Source organism: Ostrea edulis, chromosome 2 (assembly GCF_947568905.1).
Source record: "Ostrea edulis chromosome 2, xbOstEdul1.1, whole genome shotgun sequence".
Taxonomy (NCBI): Eukaryota; Metazoa; Mollusca; class Bivalvia; order Ostreida; family Ostreidae; genus Ostrea; species Ostrea edulis.
The window spans coordinates 48,504,928-48,520,593 of NC_079165.1; the positions used below are offsets into that span (position 1 = coordinate 48,504,928).

Below are 15,666 nucleotides of genomic sequence, written 5' to 3' on the forward strand. Positions count from 1 at the left end.
GAAGTGGGAAAGCAATGGTTGCCAGTACTCTCGTTAGTTTTGATAAAAGTGTTGCATTGCGTTTCATGAATATGTCAGGCCAGCTTCAAACAATTTATAAGAACACGGTAGTAGGCGTGACATCGCCTGTAATGGATGTCTCTGAATGTGCCGATGTGAACGTGTTCAACTCTGTTGTAACTGGTAAAGAAGAAGTACATTTAATTGAGATGTACCATGAAGCCACTAGAGATCTCAAAGAGGAGCAAAAAGCTTAAGTGAAAATGACATTATTAAGGTTTCAACATTTGTTTTCCAAGTCCAAAGACGATTTTGGAAGAACTTCATTAATCAAACACAAAATAAACTCAGAAGGTGCAAAGCCGACTAAGCAGCCGCCAAGACGTCTACCTCACCATGCAGCAGAATTTGTCGACAAAGAAGTGGAGAATATGATTGAACGGGGTATAGTTGAACCCTCGTCAAGTCCATGGGCTACCGGGGTAGTATTGACAGAGAAGAAGGATGGCACTAAAAGGTTTTGTGTATATTACAGGTCTCTAAATAGTAAGACTGTAAAAGATGCATACCCCTTCCCAAGAATCGACGATTCACTTGATCGTTTGAAAGGGGCTAACTGGTTTTGTACCTTGGATCTTAATTAAGGTTTTTGGCAGGTTGAAATGGACGAAGCTGATAAACAAAAGACCGCGTTTGTTACAAGAAATGGCCCGTTTCAATTCTCAGTCATGCCTTTTGGGCTTTGCAACAGTCCAGCAACTTTTGAGAGATTGATGACTGCCCTTGCTGGTTTGCATTTTAAGATATGTCTAGTGTATATAGATGACATAATTGTGTTTGGTAAATCGTTTGAAGACACATTACAGAATCTTGAACAGGTGTTTCAAAGACTCCAACAAACTGGGCTGAAAATGAAACCCTATAAGTGCACGCTGTTTAAAAAAGAAGTTTTATTTCTTGGTTACAGAGTGTCTGGCATGGGAGTGCTAACTGATCCTCAGAAAATAGCAGTGATTGAAAATTGGCCTGTACCAATTGATGCAAGTGAAGTGCGATCTTTCTTGGGTGTATGTGCTTATTATAGGAGATTTATAGCTGGTTTCTCCTCTCTAGCTAAACCATTGTTTAGGTTGACAGAAAAAGGTAGAGTGTTTAAATGGACCAGAGAGTGTCAGGAAGCTTTTGAAAAACTAAAAGGTCGCTTAGTTAGTGCCCCTATTCTAGCTCATCCTGACTTCTCGTTACCCTTTGTTCTCGGTACCGACGCTAGTCAAGTAGGAATTGGTGCAGTCTTGTCGCAGGAAATTGAAGGTCAGACGAGAGTAATTTCCTATGCTAGCAGATCTCTTTCAAAGAGTGAACGTAAATATTGTGTGACAAGGAAAGAGCTTCTAGCGGTGGTGTTGTGCATGCCAACATTGTCGTCACTATCTATACGGGCACAAAACTATTGTTAGAACTTATCATAGCGCGTTAAAGTGGCTGATGAATTTTAAAGACCCACAGGGCCAGGTTGCAAGATTGATTGAGTGTCTTGGTACATATGATCTAGATATAAGACATAGACCAGGTGCAAAACACTGCAATGCAGACAGTCTGAGTAGATATCCATGCCGTCATTGCGGAATCACTGAAAACAGTGACATTGTTAAGAAAGACCCCAAAGTAAACATTATACATGCATTATACAGTATTGAGAAAAACACCCCTTAAGATTGTTAAAATGTAATTTTGTTTATTTGTAGGATAGAATAGGCATTAAAAGATGCCACTTACAAAATTGACACCTAGAAAACCAGGATTTTTATGTTCGATTTGCTTGGTTCGCCTTCCGTCAAAAGATGAGTGGAGTAACCATTTGTTGGCATGTGGTTTGGCTGACATGAACAAACGAAAGTTTGAATGTGACTTATGTGACCAAGCTTTTGGGAAAAAGGTGATTCTTACCAGGCACATAAAAAGGGTTCACCCGAGTGTAGAAAAGATCAAAGCAGCTATTCCAGAGCAAGTAGAGTCTACACCAAAGCCTTCCCAACAAGAAGAGGAGTGGGACAAAAACCCAGGAGAACTTATCTTTGATGATGCTGATCTGGAGGTCGGTAGAACCCAGCGTAAAAGAACAACACCACGTTCACCAGGCGTTAAACGCAAAGATAAAGAAATAGAAACTGAGAATGAAACGGAGATCAGTGAACCCGATTCCCAAGAGGCGCCCTTGGAATATCATCACTGCTCCTGTTGCAAAAATGCCAGAAAAGAGAGAATTGATACTGGAACGCAGACCAACGTTAAGCTTGATGAAGAGAAGAAAACAGGTCATCAGAAAATAATAAGAGTGATCAGGAGATACCAAGAGAAGGGTGAAAGTGTAGAAAAATTTGAAGAAGATGTTTGGTATGATTAACTTATAGAAAACAAAACAAAAGAAAAACAATTATATGTGGTTTGCAATGAAACTGGGTGTTTTATTTCTACCGCTAACAAACTGTTATGTTGGTACATGTGTTGATCTTTATGTTTAGAATATGAATAATAAAAAAACATCTTTAAAACAGAGTTCAGAGAATCAATAAAGATGCGGGACGCATGAAATCAGAGGCGTGGTTAATGTAATGATAATATCCTATAAAGAGAAACGTTCTAATGAACTTGATTCATGTGGGAATAATGGAACGACCTGACTTCCCTTGGAGTGGACTACTCCAAGGGTATATAAACTGCTGCACTGCAGAATCTGAAATAGTTGGAAGTGAACAGCAGCGGAGAAGCTGGGAGAGAAAGAAGAAAAATAGAAAGAAGAAATCAGAGGTAGGGTAAAGCAGAAACTAGTGGCAAGAAACCCAGGGAATTGAGGTGGAGTGCTTTGTGTAGTAAATCTGAAGAAGATTGAGACACAAGTGCTTCACTCCCAACAGGAAACGGGTACAGACACACGGTGAAATAAGAAAGCCCACCTCGTACATCATTTCCATTGATTATATAAGTGATTGAAGTATTACCCAATTAAAGAAAAATCATTATACCAATCATTATTAACTCAGGCAGAGTTAGAGGAAAACTATTATATTATCCCTGAGAACCCAGTACAAAACACGTTACAGTATATCACATATTATAACAACAGGGATCTATAGCCATAGTGATGATATCTTGTAAATTTTATTTCCCTAATTAGGGGTCTTTGATGTCTCCAAGCCAAATTATTCAGTATCTATGTAAATATACCACCGATGTCTCCTAGCTTAATATTTATTCTGCATTTTTTTTTACAAACTTGAAAATGATAGAATTCCTCCGAACTACTTTTCATAAAGATGGCGATGGGGACATCAGAAAGAAATGACATAAGCTGAAAAATCATGCGTTTTAAAGCGCTGATTTTGCTTTCGTCATAACTTTTCCGGTTTATCGCCACCTATAGGCAAAATTTTACACCAGTATAGTAAACAAGTCGTATTTAAATCAGTCGTATTTTTGCAACCGATCTAGTACGGGGTTTACATCCATAGGTGGCAGGGGACAGTTTCTTTGGTTCTGAAACATGTGGATAGGGGATATACATCAAAGTCAGATTATGACAGACTAATGAAAAATCATATTTCCCTTTTATGTCAATACTTGTATTTCATATTAGTGTAGTTAATAAATTATGACCCTAAATTACATGAAATCTATAAATACTGGTGCTGATGCACAAAACATGCTCTGAGCAAGTTCCCCTTTTTGCTTTGATTTTCTCTCATGTGGGCTAATCCGCACCACCCCCACACCATCACAGTACCAAACATGGGGATTTAGACACTGTGCACAATCAAGAACCCTATCTGCCCTTCTCAAAAATCTACCTCTCATATGGGGCCATCCACCTTCCCTCACAGCAACAGACCTTTTGCTGGACCCTGCATGTTTTCACCAGAATTTCTTCAGCAACTGACCACGTGTCTTAGTTTCGTATTTGCACCCATCTATATGCTAGGAATCATGGTGACACCTACATGTTGTATATCAACATTTTTATTAAGCACTCAGCTACATTTAACATGCATCCTAAAATTATTGTATACATTTTTACACATGTAATATCACTTCAAATAGTGCGAAACTGTCCCCTGCTACCATATCGGCAGGAGCAATTTTGGACAGTTGTTCGGAAGTATAGTTCGTTGGACAGTGGATAAAAGATTTTTTAAAAACGTGACATTCTTGCCTTCATTCTGGGGAAAAGTGGGACACAAGAAGCTGGCCATTCTTTAAAATTCCCGTTTGAATCTACGTCTGTAATAATTAAAATGATTATCAAGAAATTCATTCGTGTAAACCTTTGAAAATCAATAAGAATCTGTACATAAAACCGTTTTGGACTAGGGTGCCTTTGCACTGTAACCTTCGCATAGCGGTTGAAAGCCAAGAAAACCAATATTATCTATAATTAGAAGCCACGTCATTAAGCACGAGAAATATCAGACTTTTCCATCGGTGTTTTGAATGTGTGGTTCCGAAACAGTAAAAAAATCGCCCGACACAGCAAAAATGTGTGAGACGCAGTAAAAAAATTTTAACTACACAGAAAGATCCGCGTCGATCGTGAACAAGAAAGAACTTGTGTATGATTATGTTTTGACAGCGAGGGACAGGGATCGGTGTCTCAGAGGGTAACTGATTACACCTCCCCCGATAAGTACATAGATCGTCGATATTCACTCAGGAATATAGAGAATGCAACGGTGTTAGGCTTACCTTACCATTTCTAAACGACCAAGATATTCTTCAGAATCAAATTTAATTTCGTTTTTTATGACCCGCCATGAATGCCCCATATAGTGTTTGTCATGTCCGTCTTCCGTCCTTCCGTCCGTCTTCCGTCCTTCTGTCACACTTTGTGTTTAGCTCAGTTTCAAAGAAACTATTCAAGATGTGTTCATCAAACCTTACTTGCTGATACATATTGGTATCATCTATTCAACTGCATCAATATATTTTGAGCTTCCTTGTGACCTTGACCTCACGTTTTCCTATTTTGGTGTTTAGCTCAATTTCAAAGCAACTATTGACAATATTTTATGAAAACTCTTACACTGATACATATTAGTGGTAGCTATTCAACTGTGGTATCATTTTATGACCTTGACGTTCCCTATGGCATTGAGATCACCATTCTTCTACTTTGGTGTTTAGCTCAGTTTCAAAGCAATCAACGAAGAATTTTTTTGTCGCTTTCTGAATATAGCCAGGGCATATAGTAAAGGAACAGATTTACAAGTCAAATCTTAATTAGATTGGTGTTTGTCATGTCATTTTATAATATCCATGTATATAAATGAGGATCAGCATAAGTAAGTTTGAATAATGATAACCTTTCTATTGATAGCTAGGCAACATTTAACCAATGCAAAATTGCTATTTATCTTTATAGCAATTTTCTTAAAAATTTGGTAAATTTGAATTCATAGTGAAATGAATGGATTGAGTTAGATAGTTTAAAGATAAAAACTTTTTGAAAAAAGGTGACTCTTATTTTGGTTAGAACACTTCATTTTGCCATAGAAATAGTGATAAGGTAGAATGTTCGAAAGGTTTTCCTTTTTAATGTGGGATATGACTCGTAAACAACTGAGGTTTAACTGTATTAAAGCTTTTAGAGTTAATAATAATAGACAAGAGTACTTCAAAGGTTCTCTCTTTATATTGTACATATTTGTGATATGACTTGAATACAACTCAGATATACCTGTATAAAGGCTAGCACAACACCAGACTAAGTTCACTAAAGGCTTAAACCCTGATACTAATACAAGAGAGTGTATTCCCTATTTTGAAAGCACTACATTTCTCATCGTCGAAAACCCACGGTCGGTCGCTCTAGACGATTACCTACCGTGGGTCACAAGACCATTATTTTCGCTGGAAGGTGTGTCTCAGCTTCTATATGCGATTGGTCGCTTTGCCATTCCTTACTGCGATATTCAACCATTGAAAAAGCCCCTTATTTCCAGTCCTCGGTAGCATTGGAAAACATGCTTTCGAAGCCATGATATTGACTACGTTTAAGTTGGACAAGTTACAAAAATTTCAGCGAGATGTTTTATCTGCATTATTGAAGCGGGGATGTATTTGTGTCTATAAAGAGAGGGGAGGAAAAAGCCTGTGTTACCAAGCGTTTGTACATGTCTACATGTCCAGCACGAGTTCGTAGTTCCATCATATGGGAGCAATGTGTGGGGTTTTTTAAAAACAGACTTGGTATTTGAATCGGTTTCTATAGGCATGTTAAACTTACTTGCGTATGAAGTACTGCTGTAATTTGTTTTATTTGTGTTGTCGGCACAATTTGAGCCAGTAATTGTGACCTTCGATTTAAAACACACCTCTCTCGTGTAAACACAATTCATGTCTCACCTACGCTAATTACAAAATGACATGTGAACATATTGTAAGACCATATCTTAATTCAAATTTGCATCTAATTTTTAAATTGTATCATGTATGACTGATTTTATTCACGTGCCATGAAGCAGTGATGATGATAAACATACCAGAGGCGGATCCAGGATTTCCGAATGGGAGGGGTGCACATGTGAAAGTGAAGTATTAGTTAAAATAATCAGCCATTTTGGGTGCCAAATCTGGAGTTTTCATCTATATATCTTTGATAGTAGCACAACAAAACACACACACTTTCATGGGCGCCACCATTACAGCTGACACATTGAGTACCGGGAAAATTTACGGCGATTCCCATTGGTCCTCGATAGGTCACGTAAGATCACGCATTTTAATGAGTTATGCGAAAATATCGGCCTTGTGACCCATGGTAGGTAATCGTAGAGCGACCGACCGTGGATTTCCGACGATGTACATTTCTCTTTTAATTCATGATAAGGTGATTGGAAAAGTGTACAGCAATTTTCCCTCTCCATTAAAAAACTATAAACTTTTTTTTTTTTTTTTTTTTTTATACATGAAGAAGATATTTCCCCATTCAATCGCACCTATGGTCATCCTTAATCTGCATAATTTTCTTTAAAGAAAAAAGGGTTCGGTATTTTGACTTTTTCCACAAAATAAAAAAATTCAACATATTTTCCATTGTGAATGGCGCAGAATATCAGTCTATGAGAAGGTACCGATAATCCCTGGTTGTTTTTTTATAGCTCACTTGAGCCAAAGGCTAAAAAAAGTAAGCGTTTCTGATCAAAACTGTCCGTTGTTAGCTCACCTGAGCTGAATGCTCAAATGAGTTTTTCTGATCGCCTTTTGTCCGTCGTCTGTCCGTCTGTAAACTTTGTACATTTTCGACTTCTTCTCCAGAACCACTAGTCCAGACAAGTTCAAATTTACATGGCAGCTTTCTGACATACACGTAGTGCAGATTTATGTTTGTAAAAATCATGACCCACGGGGTAGGTTGGGGTCACAATATGGAATCAAAATTTTATAAGCAAATATAATGGGGAAATTTTTAAATATGGGCCGCGGTGACTCATGGGTCTCTTATTTTCATATTGCATGTCACACCGGGCGGGGCATTCATGTCCTATGGACATATTTCTAGTTAGTTTCAAAGATGAGAAGGAAAATAATGATCTTAGGGGAGGGAAAAGACAAAAGGTATGCGTTTACGGAAGACAATGCCTTGGTTTCAAGTCTCCAAAACACCGCCTGGAATCTTACGAGGGAAAAATATTAGTAGTGAAGATTTTAATACTAGTATGTAGGTAATTTGATTATGTAATTTTCACTGGCTGACTCCCTAAGCTTTTCTCAAAAGCTAAACTTATCAATATCAGACTGGTTCCGCCTATTCCACAATCTTTTTGTTAAGGGACCAATCAAGCTTAGTTGCGTGTCACAGGACGGTTTGAACATTACCGTTTGAAAATTACTTTTGTAACTTTTAAGTGCCTAGCTTGGGATTCTCATTGAGCTCATACATTTACATGTTGCAAATATGTTATGTTTATTGTGTGTCACTTCTGTTACGTTTTTTTTTTTTCGTATTAAAACTCCTACACAAGCAGTAAATCTTATGCTTTTTTGCTAAAGTTACTTGCATTTTCATATAAAGGACCTATTTATAAAATTCAAAGAATAGCAGTGTCTCATTCAAACCCAAGATAAACAAGTGAGTTTCCTTTCCAATATAAATATATAAGCTTTTACACAAGGAGTGTAATACACAAATTTTGATGAGTACAATGTTTTTTTTTTTTTTTAGATTTACGTATAAACAAACAATCACTACAATGCTCAAATGTAAATCCATGCACATATATGTTAGTCTAATAACTTTCTAAATTTTGCTTTCAGTTGTACATGTATTTATCTAGCACATTTGGATTCACATTATGTCCCACCCGATTTTGAATTGAAATCAACTTCATTATTGATTACTCCCGTGGGGATCCGGAGTTAGAATAGGTCATCAGCACCCCTTGCTTGTCGTAAGAGGTGATTTAATGGGGTGGTGTTTCGGATGAAACCATAAAAACTATTTTCTATTGTAATTTATCAGCGTCCGTTGTGTGATAAAATTTGAACACTTTCAACCGAAAACTACCATTACAATTGTTTCAAATTTTCAAGCACTATCAAAACTTTACCAATTTCCAAAAATATTCTTCTCCACAACATCACATCTGTAAGAAAAAAAAGCATTGCATAGTCATGTAGAGCAGGGAGGCCTTTGCCAAAATTGTAAAATTTATGATGTTTGGGGATAGAGGTTCTAACTCCAGGGTGGGGCCAAACTGGATATTTAGTGTTTATATGTAAATTTTTCAATAAAATTGTCTTTAAATGCTATTTATACTAAATTCTGATTAAATAGATGCTTAAAAGGAACAGGTGTCCTTTACCAAAATTGTAAATTTCATGATCCAAGGACAGGGTTTTGGTTCCGGATGGGACCAAAATTATTATAGTGACCATTGTGTTTAACAACGTCATATGAAGTTTATATTTCATCATGATGAAAAATTTTCTGGACATTGTTTCCCATCCTCCGTGGCCGAGTGGTTAGAGCATCGCGCTCAAAATCACACGGCTTCTCACCTCTGTCGGCGCGGGTTCGAGTCCCGCTCGCGCCAGTAAGTGAGAAAGTTTCCCAGTTAACTTACTTTCGGAAGGTCGATGGTCTCTTCCCAGGTACATTGTATCTGGGTTCTCTCTTCCACCAATAAAAACTGGGCGCCACCATATAATTGAAAAATTGTTGGGTGTGGGGGAAAACATGAATGAATGAATGAATCAATCAATCAATCAATCCCATCCATATTTTATATTTCCTTACAGAAAATTTAGTTGTGCAAAAATAAAGAATAGTGCATGAACTTCTTTTCCTGTTGTTCCTGCTGACAGAATTCATGAAGTCAGCTTAGCGCTTTTCAGTACTTTTAGTACTTTGATTCCATATCCAGTAGGCTCACCGTGTTTGCTGTCTTCTACAAAGGCAAGAAATGCAGCGACTCGCTCCGATTTTAACTCATAATTGGTTCCCAATCCCTGTATCGCATTTGTTGGCACCCCTCCTTATTTTGGAAAATAAAATTAAGAGAAAGAGAGATCAGTATGGTATATTTTTCGTGTACTTTATTACTTTTGTGTAGGCTTTTCTGCATTTATTCCGTTTTGTGAGGTAATTACCACGATGTCAAACAGGACATTGATTTCATATCTAACAAAAATATTCATTCAGATACGCCCGAGAGGAATCAATGTTGAACTCTTTCAGGGGAGAGATCAAATGATCAATGTCGGATAAAAATCTAAATTCAAATACAGGTACTTCGGCAGAGGGGTTGGGGTTGGGGGGGGGGGGGGGGGGCTGGTGGTGGTGGTGGTTAAAACCCCTGTACATTTATGTCATTCGATATCAATTTTCATACACTGATTATTATTATTTTCAACATTCAAGGGGGAAGGGTGAACGTGTTGATGCAAAATATGTGAATGTAGACAATGTTGAAACTAGCATTCACTGTCCAGCAGCCAATAAGGCCGTGAACACTAGCAGCGCCAAATAGAAATTTCATCAACGTACTGAGAGTACTCAGACAGAATACTAAAAAGTAACACATAATAAATCAATATTGATAATTTTTCAAATAATTAAGAAACATATTCTTAGTTATCAAGTTTCATACTTGAAGGCAATTAAGCTCACATGAAAATTCCAAACGTTACATCACATAATGTTATAATGGATGTTAACAACAACTTGATCTTTGAAGAGTCCACAAAAGGAGTATGCAGGCAAGGAAGTGGACCCCTAGGACTATCATTCTTCCCCCTCAGTTTGGGGATGTAGGGGTACCACCTGGGGCCTCCCGAGGGTGGGGTCACTTTTCAGACCTCTCTAATAATTGACTTTAAGGTGTCATATCTGTAGTGAAAACCTCAATAGATTTTGTCCATCATATACATCTTGTGTTTCTTGGGGCAGTTCGGGAAACTAGTGGAAACTAATGGTCATTTGTTCCTATTATACATACGAGGAGCAAGCCAGTTTCTGTTAAATTAATGCTGATTATTTTATCCTCGTATCAAAATAATCTCTATTAATTTACGATATAGCATGTGTGTTTTTTGTCATACCGGCCATCATCAATTCATGATATTAAGCGGAATAAACTAAAGTACAACTTAAGGTTAGCACAGCCAATCCCTTAATGAGTTGTCTAACCTCATTTGCCCTTCGCTTCCTTTTCCGGCATCATCGACAAACATCAGCAGCCAAAAAACCCACCCACCCTCTTACCATTTTAATGCTTTACATGCTATTTTGCACGTGCATTACAGTAATCTGCGCCTAGCATTTTTATCTTTACAGATTCATCGCCTCTGGTATTTCAGCAATATACACAAATCAGGGAAGAAAATGCCCTTGGCATTCCTTTACCTCCTTCTTCGTCGCATTGTCAGTGTGCTGCGGACCAGGGGATATAAAAAGGAATATTTGGATCTCATCTGGTCTGTTGTTCCTCCCCCATCTGTCTGTTACGACGGAGGGCTGTCAGTGTGCGAAGCTGGTCGCCATTCTAAGTCAGTGAATTTGTCTACGGTACAAAGTAAAATATGGATTGGAGAATCACTAGCCACAGCACGGCTTGGTTTCTCTCTCCACCTCTTTTAAACGGAGGGGAGACTGTGTCTGGAGTGCCTTGTATGGTACGAGGAAGTACCGGCACTATTACCCAGCAGCAATCCCCCGGAGGAACAGGGACATCAGTTAGGTCCAAAACCATTCCAAGTCCATTATGTCATACACGCATTTGGACTTCCGGCGCCTGTGTGTACCATGGGGCCACCGGTTTGCCCGTTCTACATTGTTATGTCGGTATCCGGTTATCTCCCCTGGTTCGGATTTGCAATCCACTCTCCTAATTAGACACCCAGACTGTTGTGTGTGCTTTGTGAAATGTGATGCGTCAGTTGACTTGTTACAACTGTATTAAAAATGTATGTATATATGGGATTTGTTTGCTAATGTTATCTATAGTGAAAACCTCAATAAATTTTGTCCACCATATACATGTACATTTTGTGTTTCTTGGGGCAGTTTCGGGAAACTAGTGGTCATTTGTTCCTATTATACATACGAGGAGCAAGCCAGTTTCTGTTAAATTAATATAGAGGTAAATAACTTATCAACACAACTGATACGCGTAATTGGTCGGGGATTTTTTTTTATCATTGGCATTGATTGGAACAATGTTTCCAAATTACCAATTATTAGGTTCTACACCACTGTCAAGACTCATATTAAACAAAGCAATAGAAACATGCGTTGAGGAATCTCCTAGTCTTCAATGATTTCATACATTTCAATATTTCATCCTCGGATTATAGGTTCATTAATATCGGTGTTTACATTTATAGTTGATAGTATATTCATTTCTTCTAAAAACAAAACATAATCTGGGGTTACTTGATCATTATCATCATCATCATTCAATTCTTTTTAAAAATTCATACAATTCATGAATGGGTATATTTGATTTTGGTTTTGGGTAATTACTTTTAATAATTTTCCAATATTCTTTTGGATTTCTGGATCTTAAAGTACCAGGTATGTTTTTTTTTAAATGTAGCTTTATGATTGGTGACTGACCTTTTTAGAGTTTACTTATACAGGCTGTCCAGCGGCCCTAAAATTCCTAATTTTTTTCAGTTTTGCTAAAATTCCTAAAAAAATGTAAAATTCAAGGGGAAATCCTAAAAAAGCCCTTATTTTTCATGTCAATTCCTACTTTTTTATCAGTCTTGAAAAATCAAAATGCATTCATACAAAATGTGTGTTATTAACGTAGATTGCAGTTTTTATTCAGATAATGCTGATGCAGTGAAAGGCAGTTGACCTGTGGATGCATGTGTCAAGCTTGTTTATTGGTTGTGACTTTGTGATAAAGAGTTGAGATTTTAGGTATGTAAATAATAATATTTTTTAATTAGCAATTTATCCCAATGAAGAATATCTTAGGGATGTTTGCTCCTTCATTGAAAGTGTAGCAAGCTGTTCACTTATTATTAACTACCTGGAATTGTTTTCTATGGGACAGGAGTTTATTACATTGTAGATTCACTATTTTTCAGTAGACACTTGTGTGTGTGTGTTATCTTTGATTACTTGGTATTTTGCTGTTTAGTTAAGTAAAATTGTGCAAATGTCTACTAGCTATAAACACTTCATGATCAATGCTTTAAAATATGTTTACAAGTAGTGAACTCATTATCATTTCAAGATTTTATTAGTTTGTTGTACATGTAAACTTATAACAGTTTAATAAATTTAAAAAAAATTGGTGAGGAAATGTGGTGGCTGAAAGGGGAGAAGAGGAGGCCACATCAATGAAGCTTTGATTGATATAAGGTATATAGCTAGTGGAAACTTGCTCAAATGCTTTTTAAAATGTGGTTTTCTAATCTTAAAGGAAATTATTACATTATAATTCTCTATATTTCAGGTTATAGCCAATAATAGCTGAGACCATGGAACACTGGAATACGCCCTTCCTGTACTTACATCTTATTTGTGTGTCATGTGAGTTTCTTTATTGTCAAATTTGACAAGGTAAGTCCTTTTAAATAATTAAAACTTCCGCAATTTGGTTAAAAATTCCTAATTTTAGCCCTAATTTTTTTAAATTTTACACCTAAAATTTGCCCTTATTTTTTGTCCAAGGGTGCTGGACAGCCTGCTTATACAATCAATCATTTTTTAATATTTCACCACCATATTTTTTATATATTTTCTTTGCTTTTCTAAAGTTTTGTCGTGCGTTTTTACAATATTTCATAAATCATGGTTTTTTAAATTTACATTCACTCATAATATTAACATGTTTAGAATAACTTTAAATTTTAACATGTACTAAAACTTGTTTTGCAGAGGAAACTATTCACCTGATCAGTATAAATAAATAACAGTCTGTTAACTATACTGTCAATATCATCCTTCTGATCAGCTACACTTTGACTGTATTCATTTTTCTTATCATCATCCCATTTACATACAGTTAATACATCATGACAATTACTATTTACATCATTTACATATAGCATGAACAATTGCCTTTTCACATTTCAATTCGACACTTGCATTATGTACACCAGATGAAACAGAAGTGAAGGGTAATACACTAAAATCAGATATTAAACTGATAAAATCTACGTCAGCTATACAATAATCAAATTTATCCCTTTAAGATAAATTCAGTTATTGAGAATGACGAATTTGACATGCTTGGATATCCTGAAGTGCAATTCAATTTTTCCGGAATTTTGCTGTCCTTTCTTGACACCAGACTTGGTCCATAAATACATGTAGTCCTAACGCGAGCATGCGCTCTCGGCCTTTTCATTTTCATCCTCGGGCAAGTGCAGACGAATTTCATGCGTAAAATCCAATTGGCGCAATTTTGACAGAAAACCATTTGCTGAGGGATACTGTTGTCTTCAGGTCCCCCAGCTCTGATATGGTTTGTTGAATATTTGTGAATGCTATGCTGCCAAAAGCTTACAGGTGGTAAGATTGGCGCATAGGGTATGAACATGCGAGTGGCATGTTAACGGTGAATGTTGTTTCAAATAAAAAGCCATGACAGTTCCGCCAATATGCTTTTGAGTATTTTTCTCAGGTCAGAGGTGGTTAAAATAAGTAAATTACCCATTAAGCTGAAATCTGTAGACATCAGCTTTATTCACGTGTATTGATTAATTTAAGTTTTAGGAATTTTCAAATAATCAATAACACTCGTATTTTTACATGTGAAATTCCCAATGTTTTGATAAACATATGATTATATTTGCATAGGTCCAGTAAATGGCGACCATCATCACATGATACTCTAAGTTTGAGAATCCCCAAGTCTTCTACTAAATATATATCATTTGAAAATATACCTTCATTTTCAAAATTGTCATTTTCAGATAAATAAAAAAAAAATCGCTTAAGTTAGCAGATTTACTATTGAAATCACCAACAATACACATACACTACCCACCATAAAAAGTTTTTACACATTTTGGCATGAAATATATTCAATATAATGAAAAAGACCTTAATTCACTGTGTATAATTTTCATTTTATCTCAGTAAAATAATCACTTGAAGGTACAACTTCAATATCTATACACCGTATATACATTCAACATTTCGGCATAGTCTGTTCTTAAATTGTGATATTGATTTATCTTAAGTTGAAAAATGAAAGGGTCTTATAAAAGTACACATCAAATGCACAATAATATGTACTAGTAATTACATGTAGTTTGAAACGGTTTCAAGTTAAGGTTTACATGATATCACTTTTTTAGAGAATTCAAAAAATCAAGTATTCTAATAAAAAAAAATATGGATGCATATAAAAAGTGAAAAGCCTAACATCATCCATTTATATGCAAGAGTTATGTATTTTGCATCGAAAGATCTGTATCTGATGTAACCTCTTTTTTTTATGTGCAAGTAACTTATTTTGGTGAGTGTATACTTATTTATGGTGGGCAGTGTATATTTGTAGTTGTTATTCAAAGATATTGCATCGTTTTCAATTTGTGTAAATACATCTGGTGACCAGAAGAGTACATATATCTAGAGTATATATACAGCTCCTTAATAAAGTATTATCTTTAAGATTAAGCAATTCACCTTTAATAGAGATCCATATAATGCTGTTACATGTTGATTCGACAAGTTTAATAAATAGAGCTAACTCTTGCCTTACATGTATTGCTATAACACCTGATCTACCTAAATGAATCGACCCCCAGAAGCCATCGCGTAATATCCAGTATATCATTTATACACGTACTAAGGATCGAAGCGGCGCAGTTCATATCATCACGTACACTGTCATTTCAAAAATGAAATCCATGGGTAGACATGCATGTATTATCGAATTCCTTTCTTTTAATATATTTACATGTATTCTTCCTTTTATGATAACTATTTTCCCCTCTCATATCATCATAGTAAGAGTGTATAGATACATAAACAGGTATTTGTTCTAAAGTTTCTTGTTATGTTCTGTTTGATGTAATAGGGTTAATTTAAATGTGGAAGTTAGTCAGGACACCATCCCTGGAAGCTGTCGTTTTCCCCTTTCTCTATCGTATAGTCATTTTCTACTTTATTTATCATAGAATAGCTTTCCTTGGAAATAAAATTAT

The 15,666-nt window shown here is 36.2% G+C and overlaps 1 protein-coding gene across 1 annotated transcript; it reads left to right on the top strand.

Annotated features, from left to right (window-relative positions):
• Nucleotides 1-1,765: 1,765 nt before the first annotated feature.
• Nucleotides 1,766-2,404, top strand: LOC130051452 (zinc finger protein 407-like). Its single transcript, XM_056153392.1, has one exon. It carries the CDS (start codon nt 1,766-1,768, stop codon nt 2,402-2,404), a length of 639 nt encoding a protein of 212 aa, XP_056009367.1.
• The last annotated feature ends 13,262 nt before the right edge of the window (nt 2,405-15,666 follow it).